This window comes from Dermacentor variabilis, chromosome 10 (assembly GCF_050947875.1).
Source record: "Dermacentor variabilis isolate Ectoservices chromosome 10, ASM5094787v1, whole genome shotgun sequence".
Lineage (NCBI taxonomy): Eukaryota > Metazoa > Arthropoda > Arachnida > Ixodida > Ixodidae > Dermacentor > Dermacentor variabilis.
Window position 1 is genome coordinate 132,983,217 of NC_134577.1, and position 15,931 is coordinate 132,999,147.

Here is a 15,931-nt window from a genome sequence, read left to right on the forward strand (position 1 = left end):
GCTTACTTTTTGGTCCTAGTTCACTAATCAGCCTAACGGGAACCTCGTCTAGCCCTTTGGCTGTGCGCTTAGGAATTTTCTCTTCGGCTTTCTTCCGCTTGGAATTTTCCAGCACCAGCTCATTTTCCCCCTGGGTCTATTTCATGCTCTTTTTTTCTTCAAATACAACCTCGTCATTGCCTTGGAAAGATTGAGCTGTTATTTTTCGGATGTAATTTATTGCCGCTTCTCCTTCCAGTCTGTTTTCATCTTTGTCTAGGGTATCTTGTTTTATTGTTGACTTCCTGCCTAATGATTTAAGTGATTGCAAAATATTCTGTGTGGCCTTCTTTTTCTCATGTATTTCTGACAACCAACCTTTACTTTTACCTTTTGATTTTTCTTGCGCCAGTATTTTAACCATAGACATTTTCTCCCGGTATATTTCCCGTTTACTGGTTACTTCATCCTGCGCCAATTGCGCCTTCTTTGCCTGCCTGTGCTCTCGGGATGCTTTCTGTCGTTAAGCGATCGCTCCTGGTATTTCCCTGTTCCACCAGCTTATCGGTTTCTTTTTTCCTTTCCAAAGAATATGTTGTTTCTCTTTCCGTATTTCTGTCGTTATTGCACTTAGAAGCTCACTAAATTCCCACTTTTTATTTGGCCATTTGCCAAGTTCTTCCTCGACTCTAGTGACTATATTTTTTATTTCTTCAGCGTTCAAATTTGGACTGGCCATCTTGCTCTCTTTCCCAACTACATATTCCTATTTCAAAAGGATGCGTTTATGGTCACTCCCTATGCTGGTATACACTTCCTCATCAATGACCATTTCTCTCAACTTATCGTGAATTGCTTCTGTCATCACACAGTAATCAATGGTTGATTGCCGGTTTCCTACTTCCCATGTGACCTGCCCTTCACACTTAAGCCCTGTTTTCACGATAACGAGGTTATATTTCTCACGAAGGTCTAGCACTGACTTCCCGTTGTTGTCGGTATAGCCATCTAAATCCTGTGTTTGAGCTTTCATTTCGCCTGATCGGATAATTTCAGCACCATTCCCGGAAGCCTTAATATCAACGCTTATGCATTCCACTAACTCTTTATTCTTCTCTGTGCAATTATTTCCGGTCCACAAATACTTAATGCCCAGGCAAGTTTTTTTCCCACTCATTGTAACTGATAAACAAAGATGCTCTTGACATTTTGAATTTACTGTTTTCCATTTGGCTCCCTGATGGATGAACATTCCAACTCCCCTTCCCTTTCTTTCCGACTTAATTCTGTTGCACCCCTTCCCAAACATAATCCTCAATAACTGGCGGCTCTTCCGAGTCTCTAAGTTGGGTTTCTGTTACCGCAAACAATCCTATTTGTTCTCTAACTGCTCCTCAATCTCTGCCCACTTTTCATTTCTTCTGCCGCCCTTCATGTTTGTATAGCCTGTTGCATAGCAAGCTCTGTTTGCTGCTTTGCTCCTTTTTCTCTTATCGATGATGATGCTCTTCTGAGGTTCCCCTAGGGGACCTTCTTCATTACTACCTACTCTGGCCTCCTGACCACCAAGTCGCCAGCCCACTTCTCGTGCCAGCCTGTAATTGAAGTGGACGCCATCTCGTTTAAAACCACCACACCTCACTTCCCTGTTTACTTCGACTGCCCCGAAGCCTTTCGGGCGGCTCATTTTCCATATTGCCTCATTAGCAGCCACTGCGGCTCTTTGTACGTGACTGTCACGTACGGGCACTTCCGGCACTGTGCACACCACCATCTGAACCTGAGGGGATAACTCGCGCAAGTCGTCCACCGCCTTCGCCAAGCGCTGGGCTAGTCCAGTCCCTTTCCTGTTTAGGACGTCATTTAGCCCACCTGCTACTATGACGAGGTGGCGCCCGTGGGCACTGTCGCAAGCTTTTCTTTTGCTCACTCCGTGCCAAAACCCAGTGTCCTCCCTGGAAATGTCCCTACTGCCACTCTCGTATCGCCTTTCACGCTCTCCACAATTGCTTCTGAGCTCATAGCCAGGTTTGAGTCGCTGGCGATTATCGCTGTTTCACACTCTCCTACCTTTGCCTCCTTCCCTTTGTCCTTTTCCGCGTGATTCGGACTCGACCGTGAGCATTGTCCCCCATTGTCCCCTGAGCTTCTGCTTTTTCCGCGTGGCGGCCTCAAGGTAGGTGCTGATCTTTCCAGCTAACCCTTCACCACGTTGCACGCATCCCACGTTCTTTGTTATCACTTCTTTTCTGTCACCTCGGAGGATAGCGTTCCAGTTTCACAATGGTGACCCTGTTTAGGTTTTCCTCGGCTGCTTCAAGTATTTTTCAACAACCTTCCTTGCATCACGCTCCCTATTTAACTCATTTTTGAGCTCTTCAATCTGTTTGACAAGCTCTTCCTGGAAAGCCTCCATTTTCTTGAGCCGAGCATCGACATCACAGTGTGTGCCGATTGACTCGGTTCCTTATGCATTCTCATCCTCTCCATTTAGCTCATTTTTGTGCTCTTCCACCTGTTTGACAAGCTCTTCCTGGAGAGTCTCCATTTTCTTGAGCCTAACATGACATCACAGTGTGTGCCGATTGACTCGTTTCCCTGGCCATTCTCATCCGTCCCCTCCTCTGCCTTGAGGGAGCCCCCGCGCACTGCCTGCTTTCACGGCTTTCTTGCCATGTATTGCAGGGCTTTTTTGATGCAAATACTATAATATTATAATAATGCAGAGCATGGTGCCTTTAACAAAAGGTGATACGGACAGGATTCAAATCTTGAAAATATCGCAAAGCAACTCTCTCGACTGTTTCAAAAGCAATCAATGCCGCAGAGATCCAAAGTATGACACGCTATCGCGCGCGCTGCACCACGCGGCCACGTTCTCACTTTCCTACCAAAACACACACAGTAAAACCACTAATGGCTAATAATCTTGCCACCTCCACTCACTCTGCGTCCAACCCGGCTGTACGTAGCTGCGACAGGACGCTCTAGCCATTCTGCAAAACCAAATCTACACGAAACACACCAGCGCACAGGAAATACGAGAAAAAAAACAAGAATACAAAGCCACCCAATTACTATCTAAAGGCAAAAAAATCAGCGAATCAAAAAGAGAAGCAAACTCAAAGCATGCACAAAAACATCATTTCGTCTCCGCCACGGAGCCCTGAAACGCACGTCCACTCGCCACAAAATATCAAGTTTCACTTCAGGAGGATGCGCAGCGCGCGCCACCTGTCGGGGTGTAGCGCCCTAGCGAGCGGCGCACCAAGCGCCCCTTACGTTTACTCTCCGGTGCTGACGTCAGAGCATGTAACGAGCGAGCGCACGCAGCTGTTCCGAGCAAGCGAGTGAGCAGGTGAGCTCCGGGAAAAAAGCGAGAGAGGAGGCAGTGACTTCACATTCGCTCGGCTAGGCAGATGTTCAGGCTACGCCAGGCAACTGTTTTCCATTAATTAGCCAGTTAAATATCACGCCACTTTTTTGTGTGCGACGTCATTAGTCAGTTCATTACTTCTGCTTTCTACTTACGGGTTTCCAGGAATTTCGCCAAGGGCGTGCTCACGTGGCGGGTCCCTAATGTCTACGATTCGGGGCTTTGGTGTGCGTTAATCAGTTATTTCTAATTAATCCTGTTTATTACAGAGACGTCAGTAACTCAACTGGGAACTAACATTATGCCCTGATATGACATATATAATGAAACCCATACATTTTATACTATTTTGCTTTTCTTCTGATTTATCTTGAATTTCGTCCACGGTAGTCTCAGGAGGCGAACCGGAAGTGCTACGCAAGAAACAAGAGAAAAAAGGGGGTTAAGCGAGGGACCCGATATTTATTAGTTATATATTGAGAAGCCAACACTGACACCAAGGACAACATAGAGAAATTGCATGTGCTTAATAAATGAAATAAAGTAATGATAAATTAATGGAAATTAAAGTGGATGAAAAAACAACTTGCCGCAGGTGGGAACCGAACCCACAACCTTCGCATGTCGCGTGCGATGCTCTACCAATTGAGCTACCGCGGCGGCGTTTCCCCATCCACTTTCTTGGGTATTTATGTGTACTAGTAGAACCCTGGGAGTGTTAGCCAGCGCCCCCACTCACAGACCTTGGCGGCGAACGTGGAACGTTTTTTTTTTTTTTTTTGCCGCAGGCGTCACGAGAACGTGATATTTTTCGGGTGAAGGCAACTGGTCATTAAACCCACATATGCTACCTGAAGGCATCAATGTTGCCGGATTCCAGACCCTCGTTATGTAATAAACGAGAAGAAAGGGGGTTAAGCGAGGGACCCGATATTTATTAGTCATATAATGAAAAGCTAACAAACACTGACACCAAGGACGACATAGGGGAAATTGCATGTGCTTAATAAATGAAATAAAGTAATGATAAATTAATGGAAATTAAAGTGGATGAAAAAACAACTTGCCGCAGGTGGGAACCGAACCCACAACCTTCGCATGTCGCAAGAAACAAGAGTCATTTAAAGCACGTGCCACTAAAATACAGCAGCGATGCCTCCCTCGTGCCCTGATTTCGAGCTATCCGTTTATCGTTACTGAGACGCCGTCTGCTTGTGTGCAGGTGTGGCTGCACGGCCGGCAGAAATGGTTGATGTCCCTGGTGGGGAAGGCGACAACAGCGGCAAGGTTACGCTGGTGATTCATAAGTACGAGACACCCCCTGGTGCCGAAAAGCAGCACGTTGTACCGACCGAAGACTTGGAGAGATACGTCACCGCCATGAAAAACTCCGGGGGCTTCAAGGAACAACTCGCGGTGAGGCTCCGCGTGTGGGATAGTATGGGGCACAGCGTGATTCGTTTCTCCCATTTTGTAGCACTGCCGCTTGCCGGGCACTGTGCTTGTGTGTGACTGCTTGACACAATGTGTGAAGGCACAAAGCTGCTGCTTTTAGTTTCAGTGCCGTGCGTGCTTCACAATTTCCGTGAGACCTACTGAAGTTGATCGCAATGATTTATTTCGTATGGAAGGCACTGACTCACTTGTATAAACTGCTGGACAATTTCAGTAGCTAGGGATGGAGGGCAGAGGTGCTTTCCGACCTATTACTTGCGTCATATAGTGTAGAACATCGTCATGAATTCTCATTTTTCGTTATCTTGAAAACATCACTTTCACGGCTGACTGTTGAGCTCGTTGGCCTATCTTGTTGAGAAGAAAATTCAGCTAAAAAACTGGGACATAGACACAAGGAATAGACGAAAATGAACTCTATTACCAAAGGTTTGTTTTTCTGTGCACATTACCGATCAACAAGCTCATCCAAGCTGATGCGTCACGCCAATTCATATCATCATTCATTATTCTCTTTGTAACAAAGAAGGGCCAGTTATCGCGGCGCTTCTCCAGCGTATGGAATGTGATGAAGTGCCGGTCGGTCAGGCCCATCACCAGCGCTTTACGCACGGGGCTGGTTCTGACTGCTCGCAGGGTTTGACTACCGCACCAAGTTCAACCTCTCACTCCTTGCGTACCCTGTCAATAAACACCTTGACATTTGGTGGAGGGGGCGGGGTACGACTCCGTCAACGCTGGAACTTCGAAACTGAACCCTTGAACCATCTCCGCTCATGCCGAACGATCCTGCCCAGCCTTCTCGAACCATTTCTGCCGATCCAGCTCAACAAGCTGCAGTCACGGCACCAGCTGTCATCTGTCCTGGCATGCAGTGTTAGTGGGATCCTGCTATTCTTGCGGGTACCGGTGCTCAGGACGTCGAGGACTGGCACACTTCGTACGACAGAGTCAGCGCGCACAACCACTAGGACGATACGGCAAAGCTCAACAACGCAATTTTCTACTTGAGCAACGTTGCACATTTGTGGTATCGTAAACACGAATCCGACATACCAACATGGTCGGTGTTCAAGACCAACTTCACGGAAGTCTTTGGTCATCCTGTTGTCCGCAAACTCCAGGCCGAACAACGCCTGCGTGGCCGCGCCGAGCAAACAGGTGACAAAATGATGCCAGAAGGCGACAAGACCAGGCATGGCCTCAAGGGAATTGAGGACGACGCCTTTGAAATGTTGGTCGCCCGAAACCCGACCACAGTGTCTGTCGTCATTGCACTGTGTCAGAGTTACGACGAACTTCGAAGGCAGCGAGTAGTCACACGACACCCGTCATCAGAATTCGCCGCTCTCTCATGTCTGACGCTAGATGTTGACGAGTATCCTCTAATGCACCAGATAAAGGAGTTCGCACGAGAAGTTGCTCGGCAGCTTTCCCTTGTGCCCTTTAGGAACGCGCAAACATACTCTCCATTGACACCGGGGTTACAGAGCGTCATCAAGGAGCAAGTCGCCGAGCGCCTGCCAGCTGTTATTCAACCGCCTACAGTCGCGGCGCTCCTGACGTACGCTGACGTCGCTGCAAGGCCGCCGTTTGGTTCACATCCACCTCCCCAAGCCCAGCTGTTAACCCCAAGCTGTTGCTCGACCGTCCCCTATTCCTTTCTCACTGCCTACACCACAGCTACCACGTCAGCCAAATCCTTGGCGTACCGCGGACAACCGCCTTATTTGTTACCATTTTGTTATTCCGGGACACGTATTCCGCTCTTGTGAACGCTGCATGCTGCATATTTATGACAACCCAACCCATGAGCACTTAGGCCCCTCGACAGCTACAGTCTCCTGTGCCGCCCGATGAAACCCCTGTTCTCAACAATGCTCCTCGTTCCTCATCCCCACGCCGTCGCTCCATCTAACCGATGAGACGCTGGCCAAGCCCTCTATCACTGGGAAACTAAGCGCCCCAGTTCTCGAGACGAGAACTGCGTCCCCTTCGATTTACCAAAGGCCTCGATATATGACCCCTGCAAGGTCATTGAGGTATACGTCGAAGGGATTCGAACATTCGCACTGGTCGATACGGACGCAGCAATTTCGGTGTTACGCGCAGGACTTTGCCGACGAATAGGAGAAGTAACGACTTCACTTTCCGGAGTGTGAGTACTGCGAACGCACAGCCTGTCCAACCATTGGGAGCCTGCACTGCACGTGTTGTCATCGAGGAGTGGCTCCATATCATTGAATTCGTTGTGCTGCCGTCCTGCTCCCACGATGTTATCCTAGGCTGGGATTTCCTTTCGTCAAACAACGCCATCATTGACTGTGCCCGCGCCGAAGTGGAGTTGTCTTTTTTTGCCGATGAAGCCATGGCCCAAGATCCCGTGATGTCTACAAAAATGCTCGTGGCCGAAGTTACTGATATCCCTCTGCAGTCAGCCGCCGTTGTCCCCGTATCTTGCGCATAAGCACGTTACGCAACTGTGCTTTTCACGCCATGTGACTTCGTCGTCCGTCACAGTTCCTTTCCATTGCACTTTGCCGTCATCGCCCTCAATGCCGGACGTGGTGTCATGTGTGTTTGCAATGTGTATTTTCTGCCGATTACTTTGCATCGCGGAGAGTGCCTCGGTTACGTGAAAACTGTGGATTCTTTAATGCTCTTCGATGCTCCTGACGACGCACATTCGACGTCCTCGCTTCCCTCGACAGGGCCAATCGCTAGCCGTTGAACTGCTTTCATCAGTCAATCTCCGGTTATCTGACAACTACACAACGCGCGCAACTTATCAGCTTCCTACGCGAATTTACCGCCTCCTTCGACTGCCGTCAACATTATCTCGGCCGCACCACCACAGTATCGCACAGCATCGACACCGGCTCGCACGCCCCACTCCGGCAGCATCCTTACCATGTCTCAGCTTCGGAACGCCCTGTCATCGACGAACAAGTGAGCGATATGCTTCGGCGTGGCGTAATTCAGCCGTCCCACAGCCCATGGGTGTCGCCAACCGTCCTCGTAAAAAAAGAAAGATGGTTCTATTCGCTTCTGCGTAGATTACAGACGCCTTAACAAAATTACGCTCATACAGGATGCTTTTGACTGTTTGAAAGGTGCCGAGTTCTTTTCCTCTTTGGATTTGCGGTCTGGATATTGGCAAGTCCCCATGGCAGAGGCTGAGCGCTCTAAAACTGCCTTCGTCACACCGGACGGATTATACGAACTTAATGTCATGCCATTCGGCGTATCTAATGCGCCCGATACTTTCGAGCGTATGATGGAAAAGATCTTGCGTGGTCTCAAGTGGCACACGTGTTTGTGCTACCTAGATGATGTCGTTGTGTTCTCACCTAATTTCGCGACTCACCTCCAACGACTAAGAGAGGTATTAAGCTGCCTTGCTTAGGCTGGTCTGCAGCTTAATGTAAAAATAATGCTTCTTTGCTGCCCGTAACCTTACCATTTTGGCCACGTCGTATCCGAAGAAGGTGTGCTTCCGGATCCTGGAAAACTCCGTGCAGTTGCGGAGTTGCCCAAACCCACCAGCCTGAAGACACCACGCAGTTTCGTAGGCCTCTGCTCCTATTTTCGCCGCTTCGTGAAGAACTTCACTATGATCATCGCCCCTTTGAATCAACTGCTGGCTGGAGACAACGCCCTATCCCCCTGGTCGAAAGCATGCGATGACGCGTTCACAACTCTTCGCCATGTGCTCACCTCTCCGATTTTGCGACATTTTGACCCGGCTGCCCCAACTGAGGTCCACACAGATGCTAGTGGAGTCCGCCTTGGGGCGGTTCTTGCCAACGCAACGGTGGCCTTGAAGAATACGTCGTTGTTTATTCTAGCCGCATGCTGACAGTCGGAGCTAAACTACTCTGTTACAGAACAGGAGTGTTTAGCCATACTCTGGGCCCTTATGAAGTTTCGACCTTACTTATACGGCCGCCAATTTGATGTAGTAACGGACCACCATGGGCTGTGCTGGCTCTCCTCATTGAAAGACCCCTCTGGCTGCCTCGCACGCTGGGCGCTCCGTTGGCAAGAGCACCAGGTCGTGCACCGCTCTGGACGCAAGCGTACCGATGCCGACGCTCTATCCCGCTTGCCCATTTCACCTGGCGCGCACAGTCTTTGCCCACTCTGTCCTGTCAGCACTTGCCATCGATGACATGCGCTCTGAGCAGAACAAACGCCCGTGGATTTTTTCGCTTTGGAGTTTCTCGCTGATCCTGCCACTGTTATAGCATCTAGAATGCTACGGCGGCAGGCGCATCACTTTGTTGTTCGCCACCAACTCCTCTACCGTCGCAACTATCAGCCCGAGGGTCGGCAATGGCTCCTCGTAATACCGCGTCATCTTCGGGCTGATTTATGCGCATCGTTTCACGCTGATCCCCAATGTGCACACGGTCGTGTGTGAAAGACCTACGCCTGCCTTAAGCTCCGGTATTTTTGGCCTGTCATGTACAAGTTCGTTCTCAAGTAGGTGTGCTGCTCCCTCGACTGCCAGCGCCGAAAGTCGGTACCTATTTCCACTGCCGCTATTCGCCGCTATATGGTACCTATTCCTTTTTGGAGCCGCTTCCTTGTCCGTCCAGTCCTTTTGATCGCGTCGGAATCGACCTTTACGGTCCACTTCCTGGTTCCGGGGCTGGCAGCCGCTAGATTATCGTTGCAGTGGATCATCTCACACGCTATGCAGAAACCGCTGCACTTCCATCCGGCACTGCCCAAGACGTTGGATCATTAATACTGCGGCATTTTGTTCTTCGACACGGAGCCCCTCGCGAATTTCTTAGTGATCGAGGCCGCACTTTTCTATCTGAAGTCGTGACGTCGCTTCTAAAGGAGTGTCACATCGTCCACAGGACCACTAGCGCCTACCATCCGCGACGTACTGCTCGCAGGGCTAGACTACCGCACCGAGTTCCACCTCTCACTGCTTGTTTACCCTGTCAATAAACACCTTGACACCTTAAAGGTCCCTGCTTGGGTATTGCATAACCGGGAGGGGGAGCACATATATATAAAGCAATGAAATTGGTCAGTGATGCAAAATAAAAAGTGGGCAAGAACATGTGGGAAGTCATTTAATTAATAAAAGAAGCTGACAAACAACAGGAAGCACATGGTTTAATAGAGACCGTTAAAGACAAATTTCAAAAAAAATATTACACATCTTACACACAGTGGAGCGAAAAGCGCATTTCAGAAACACTTGGTACAAAAAAAATAAGATGGAAAAACAAACCATCATTGAGCAAGCAACAGGAAAGCTGTGGTGTAGCTAATGCATTGATCACAGAAGTTGTGTTTTACGTGCTTACGTTTCTTAGGGTAGTTTATTCCATTCGGCCATAGGCAAAAACGAACATCTTGAAGGGGCAGCGCGAAAAAACGACGACAGAAGGCAGGAACACACAGGACAGTTCCTTCTGTCGTCGTTTTTTCGCGCTGCCCCTTCAAGATGTTCAACCAGTACCAACTCGCCCAAATGTCGATCCTTCTACAGGCAAAAACGAGTTGGTAGTAGAACCGTGGTATTGCGGAACGCTGATTGAATCGTAAAGAGGACAAGTGCGGACGGATGGTAGAAGCAGCGCTCCATGTAAATGTAGCAAAGTATAGTATATCCTGTGAAATAGGCAGATTCGTCATCGGTATGCTACAGAAGAGAGACTAAGGGAACATTTCATTTCTCTGAAACTGTGCTTGTAATCTTAACAAGAACATGTAAATTGTTCAGCGCACGTGCTCACTCTGGTGGATGTGAGGTAAATGTTACGGGAGTTATTACAAATATATGAAGCACATTAGAGCTTTGTGCGCGCACGCATGTTTCGTAAGCCAGTTGTATAACAGTGTGGTCACAAAGATAAATTCTTTCTGATGAAATCTCGACGCGTCTACTGCAGCATTTACTAAATTTTCTGCCCAGGCTTGTATTGTTAGGGCGTCAAGGTGATGTTCTTGCACCTGGGATACCGGGGTTGAGTGTAACGAGAATGGATGGATGGATGGATGGATGGATGGATGGATGGATGGATGGATGGATGGATGGATGGATGGACGGATGGATGGATGGATGGATGGATGGATGGACGGACGGACGGACGGACGGACGGACGGACGGATGGATGGATGGATGGATGGATGGATGGATGGATGGATGGATGGATGGATGGACGGACGGACGGACGGACGGACGGACGGACGGACGGGCGGACGGACGGATGCGTGCGATTAGCTCGCAGTTTACCGCTCCCACGTCGGGACAGAGAGGCCAGGCACCTCTATAAATTTAATTTAACCGTTCCCGAGACACACGCATTAATATCCATTTTGAAACATTAAGCTTCAAGATCCACTTTGAGCACCAGTTTTCAATTAGGTTTAAGCCATTCTTCAGATGTACGTGATCTTGGTAGCTATTAACGTGATGGTAAAGTACCTAGTCGTCTGTGAATAGGCGAATTGTTGATGAAATTCCGCTAGGTATGTCGCGGTTGAATATTAAGAAAACAACGGAAATATTTTTAGAGCCGTAGCCACTACAACTTCCCTGTTGTAGCTAACTAAAATGTGAATTCGGCAAAATGGGCAAAAATTACTTCTGTGGATTCATTAGGTGCTTCCATGCTTTTTTTCTAAGAGAAGTACCTGTCTCGCAAAACTAAGATCAATTTCGCTTTCTTGGACACTGCGGAAGCGGTATATGTTTTTTTCATCAATAATATATATCGTCACCGGACATTACCGGCCAAACTAGCCTGAACGAAGGCATATTAGCGAGGACTACCACGTGTCTCAAATATAAGCGTTCAAATGCTCAGGCTTCCGAGACTATATGGCATACATTCATGCCGTTCTCTATGCTTTTGAACAAGAAACAAGCTAGCACTCAAGTAGTTCCAGCTCGTACAAACCTCCATCGATCACTTGGTTCTCTGAAGGCACAGCCTCAAAAGCGCTTTCCTCGCTGGGAAACCTAAGAAGTTTCTTTCCAATCATGGCATTGGATTCAACTACAGCAAATCTAAACAATTCTTGAAGTACAATAATATTACCAGATGATTAGCAAAACGAGAACATGGTAAAAGCCGGAGCCAACGTTTCGACAAGTGGACTTGTCTTTTTCAAAGCCACATATGCTTTCCCTGGCATAGTATGTATAGGTAGGGTTCTTCTAAAGGAGAGAGGGGCTAAGGCGGATGGGTGCGGCAACAACCGAAGGTGTGTTATGAGCGACGGTGTAGGATTGAGATAAGGAGTGCCGTGCACAGAGCCGGCGGCACGGCCGTGCGCACGGCTCCCGCTATGTCCGGCTTCGCGGGAGGTCGTTAGATATCGTGTCTCTGAAAGAGATAATAGAAGGAGATGCAGAAAAGGGGGCTCGTGAAGCAAAACGAAAATTTATTGGAATGAAATAAATATATAACTAAAAGAAAAAAAAGGCAGGAAAAGGAGGGAAAAACCGATAAGCAACCAAACTAAGTGTTCTTGCCTATAGCTTGAAATTTTGCATACCGAATAGATTCTAAAGCTCTGTTTGAAACGTTTATGCATTTTGGTTGCCCTGTCTTCAACTTACGGCTAAGGTATGATTCTCTGTATTGTCTTTCTCTTTAGGAACGGAAATCGGAGTGCTAGATGTAGAGTTTAAGTTCATCAAAGTTATGACTTGTTCAGTTGAAATGCTTGGCGACGGCGTTGGCAGGCTTTTTAGCCGTGTCCACGCGATGTCCATTTCATCTGACCTTTATTGATTATCCTGTTTCGCCAATATATTGTTTCGTACAGAAGGAACATTGAAGGATTTAAATCACATTCGGACTTGTACAACTAAAGCTAGTTTTCACATGGTGTGTATAACTATTTGGGCTGCTTTTAAATTTAATGTCACTTTGAAGGTGCCTGCAGGTTTTGCACCTGGGCGTCAACATGCGTTTATTACGGGAGAATGATGGACGCCGCGCCTTTGTGGGTTTCTGCTGCGGCAACGGGAACGCTCTGGTCGGGCGCTAGTTGCTCGATAATATTAGGTGGTACTTTTGTAGGCTGTTTATGTATGTTTGGGAGGGCATTACAATTATCATCATCAGCCTGCTTACGCAACTGCAGGGCAAAGGCCTCTCCCATATTTCTCCAACTACACCGGTCATGTGCTAATTGTGGCTATGTTGTCCCTGCCAGCTCTTAATCTCATCCGCCCACCTAACTTTCTGACGCCCTCTGCTTCCCTTCCCTTGGAATCCAGTCCGTAACCCTTAATGACCATCGGTTATCTTCCTTCCTCATTACATGTCCTGCCCAGGCAAATTTCTTTTTCTTGATTTCAGCTAAGATATCATTAACTCGCGTTTGTTCCCTCACCCAATCTGCTCTTTTCTTATCCCTTAACGTTACACACATCATTCTTCTTTCCATAGCTCGTTGCGTCGTCCTCAATTTGAGTTGAACCCTTTTCGTAGCCCTCCAGGTTTCTGCACCGTACGTGAGTACTGGTAAGACACGGCTGTTGTACACTTTGCTCTTGAGGGATAATGGCATCCTGCTGTTCATGATCTGGGAATACCTGCCAAACGCACCCGAGCCCATTCTTATTCTTCTGATTATTTCAGTCTCATGATCCGAATCCGCGGTCACTACCTGCCCTAAGTAGATGTATTCCCTTACCACTTCCAGTGCGTCGCTACCTATCGTAAACTGCTGTACTCTTTCGAGACTGTCAAAAATTACTTTAGTTTTCTGCAGATTAATTTTTAGATTCACCCTTCTGCTTTGTCTCTTCAGGTCAGTGAGCATGCATTGCAATTGGTCCCCTCGGTTACTAAGCAAGGCCATATCATCAGCGAATCGCAAGTTACTAAGGTCGTCATCATCATCAGCTCGGTTACGCCCATACGAGCGCACTAGGGCCACGGGGGGACTGCCGCTGCGGCTGGGCCTACTGTCCCACGGAAACCCCTTCCCGCCCTCTTCCCCCCCCCCTCCTGTCATGCAGCCGACACTGCTGCCGTATGTGCCCGCGTAGCGCGACTCTGGCCCGATCAACAGGTGTTGTTCTCATCATCAGCTCGGTTACGCCCATATTATATCCATATTATACTTCCTTATGGACAGAATTGAACATGCTCTCAGGAACAGTGGAAGCCTAAAAGCCGTGAAGAAGAAACTAGGAATAGGCAAGAATCAGATGTACGCGGTAAGAGACAAAGCCGACAATATAATTATTAATATGGATGAGATAGCTCAAGTGGGTGAGGGCGTTAGAATATTTTGTTATAAAGGCTGGTGGTCTGTCACATTCTCGTGTAGGCTGTTGCTTAGTTTGTTGCGTCTGTCTCTCCAATCTTGACGCGACATCATAATGTCTGTCGATACTAACTTGTGGATAGCTGCGTTCTGGTAGCGTTTTTTTAAAGGTTATCTAGGTGGTGGATATAATCGTTGTCTTCGCTGCAGATTCTTCATATTCGTTTCGCTTGTCCGCCAAAAATTCCTTGCTTTGAGTGTCGCCGATGATGAATGTTGTGGTCTAAACATTGCTGGCTATCCGTAGGCTTCCTGTAGAGGGTCGTTCTCAGTTTTCTGTTTTCTATGTAGACCGTCGTGTCGAGGAAGTTAATTTGACGAGGAGAGTGGTGAGCAGTAAATTTAATACTGTGATGAAAGCGATTGCAATGGCTGCTAAAGTCGGGTAATGCGCACGCAAAAGTCAGCCAACATCATTCCCCCGTAATAAAAGTATGTTGTCGCCCCAACTGCAAAATCTGCAAGCACCTTCAAAGTGACATTAAATTTAAAAGCACAACAAACAGTTATACACACGAAGTGAAAACTAGCTTTAGTTGTACAAGTTCGGATGTGATTTATATGCTTGAATGTTTACTCTCTAAGAAATATTATATCGGTCAAGCGGGACAATCAGTAAACGTCAGATTAAACGTATACATCACGCTGAGTGAGCTTAATAGCTTCCCAAAGGTGTCGCCGAGCATTTCAACCAACCAGCTCATAACATTGATGAACTCAAACTCTACAACTCACAGTGTAATTTATGCTCTGAACGGGAAAGACAGTAGAGAGAATGATACCTTATTCATAATTTCAAGACATTGCGAACCAATAGGCATTAGCGTTTCAAAGGGAGCTTTAGAATCCATCCGCTACGCTAAATTTCACGCTATAGGCAAGAAAACTTAGTTTTGTTGCTTAGCGGTTTTCTCCCTGCCTTTGTTTTTTCTTTTATTTATATCTGTATTCCATTTGAGTAATTTCTATAAAAAATTTTCGCGAGCATCGTTTTCTGCAGCTCCTTTTATTATCTTGTTCAGAGACATAATAGCCCACGGCCTCCAACGAAGCAGGTAATAGGGGAGTGCTGTGCACACGGCCGTCTCACTGGCCTTCTGCACAGCACACCTTTTCTCTCAATTCGACACCCGCGCCGCTAACACACGTTCGGTCTTTGACGCACTTACCCGCCTTAACCCTCTCCCCATAGAACAACCCCACCTATATATAGTGCCTGGAGAAAAGCAAATGTTACCTTGAAAAAGACAAGCCCACTTGTCGATACGCTGGCTCCCGCTTTTACCTTGTTCTCGTTTTGCTCATCCTCTTGAATTTCTATCTTCCGCCTTTTCCAATAAGACTACTAGCTCCTTGCGTCATCACAACATCAATCAAACAATCGTGAGCACATCAATTTAACAATTGTGACCCGTATCCGCTGCAAAATCAGCTAAGAACTTCGAAGGCCGCGCACGTGACTTCTGTTGGATGTGGTGGCATCCGGTGCTTCTTATAAACAGCATCCCGTATAACTACACCTCATTTCCTACCCACCAGGAAGCCTCCAACAAGCGAGTGTACACGCTGTTGGCAATTCGATTGCTTGCCATCAAAAAAAGACAAAGTAAGCTACGAGAAGACATTTCTGGAAGCAGAGATCCAGCTGTCGACCAAGTACTGTACGAGACACTATGACATCCTAACTGACATAAGCTAAGCCCCGTTATGGAATGTCCTTATCGTCCACGATAGAATGTGTAACCGTGACTGAACGAGAACATAGAAAGAACGTACGTCCTCGTTCAGTCGCGCTTAGACATT

The 15,931-nt window shown here is 47.6% G+C and overlaps 1 protein-coding gene across 4 annotated transcripts in view; it reads left to right on the forward strand.

Moving 5' to 3' along the window:
* The window catches only part of LOC142560968 (receptor-type tyrosine-protein phosphatase kappa-like), a 586,354-nt gene that overhangs the window by 237,848 nt on the left and 332,575 nt on the right, over positions 1-15,931 (forward strand). For 3 of the 4 annotated variants that reach the window (XM_075673412.1, XM_075673411.1, XM_075673410.1), the window contains one exon: positions 4,578-4,771. The exons of the other annotated variant lie outside the window; for it this stretch is intronic. In XM_075673412.1, the coding sequence (XP_075529527.1) occupies positions 4,578-4,771 (194 nt within the window). The remainder of the gene's footprint in view (positions 1-4,577; positions 4,772-15,931) is intronic. 4 annotated transcript variants of the gene reach the window in all.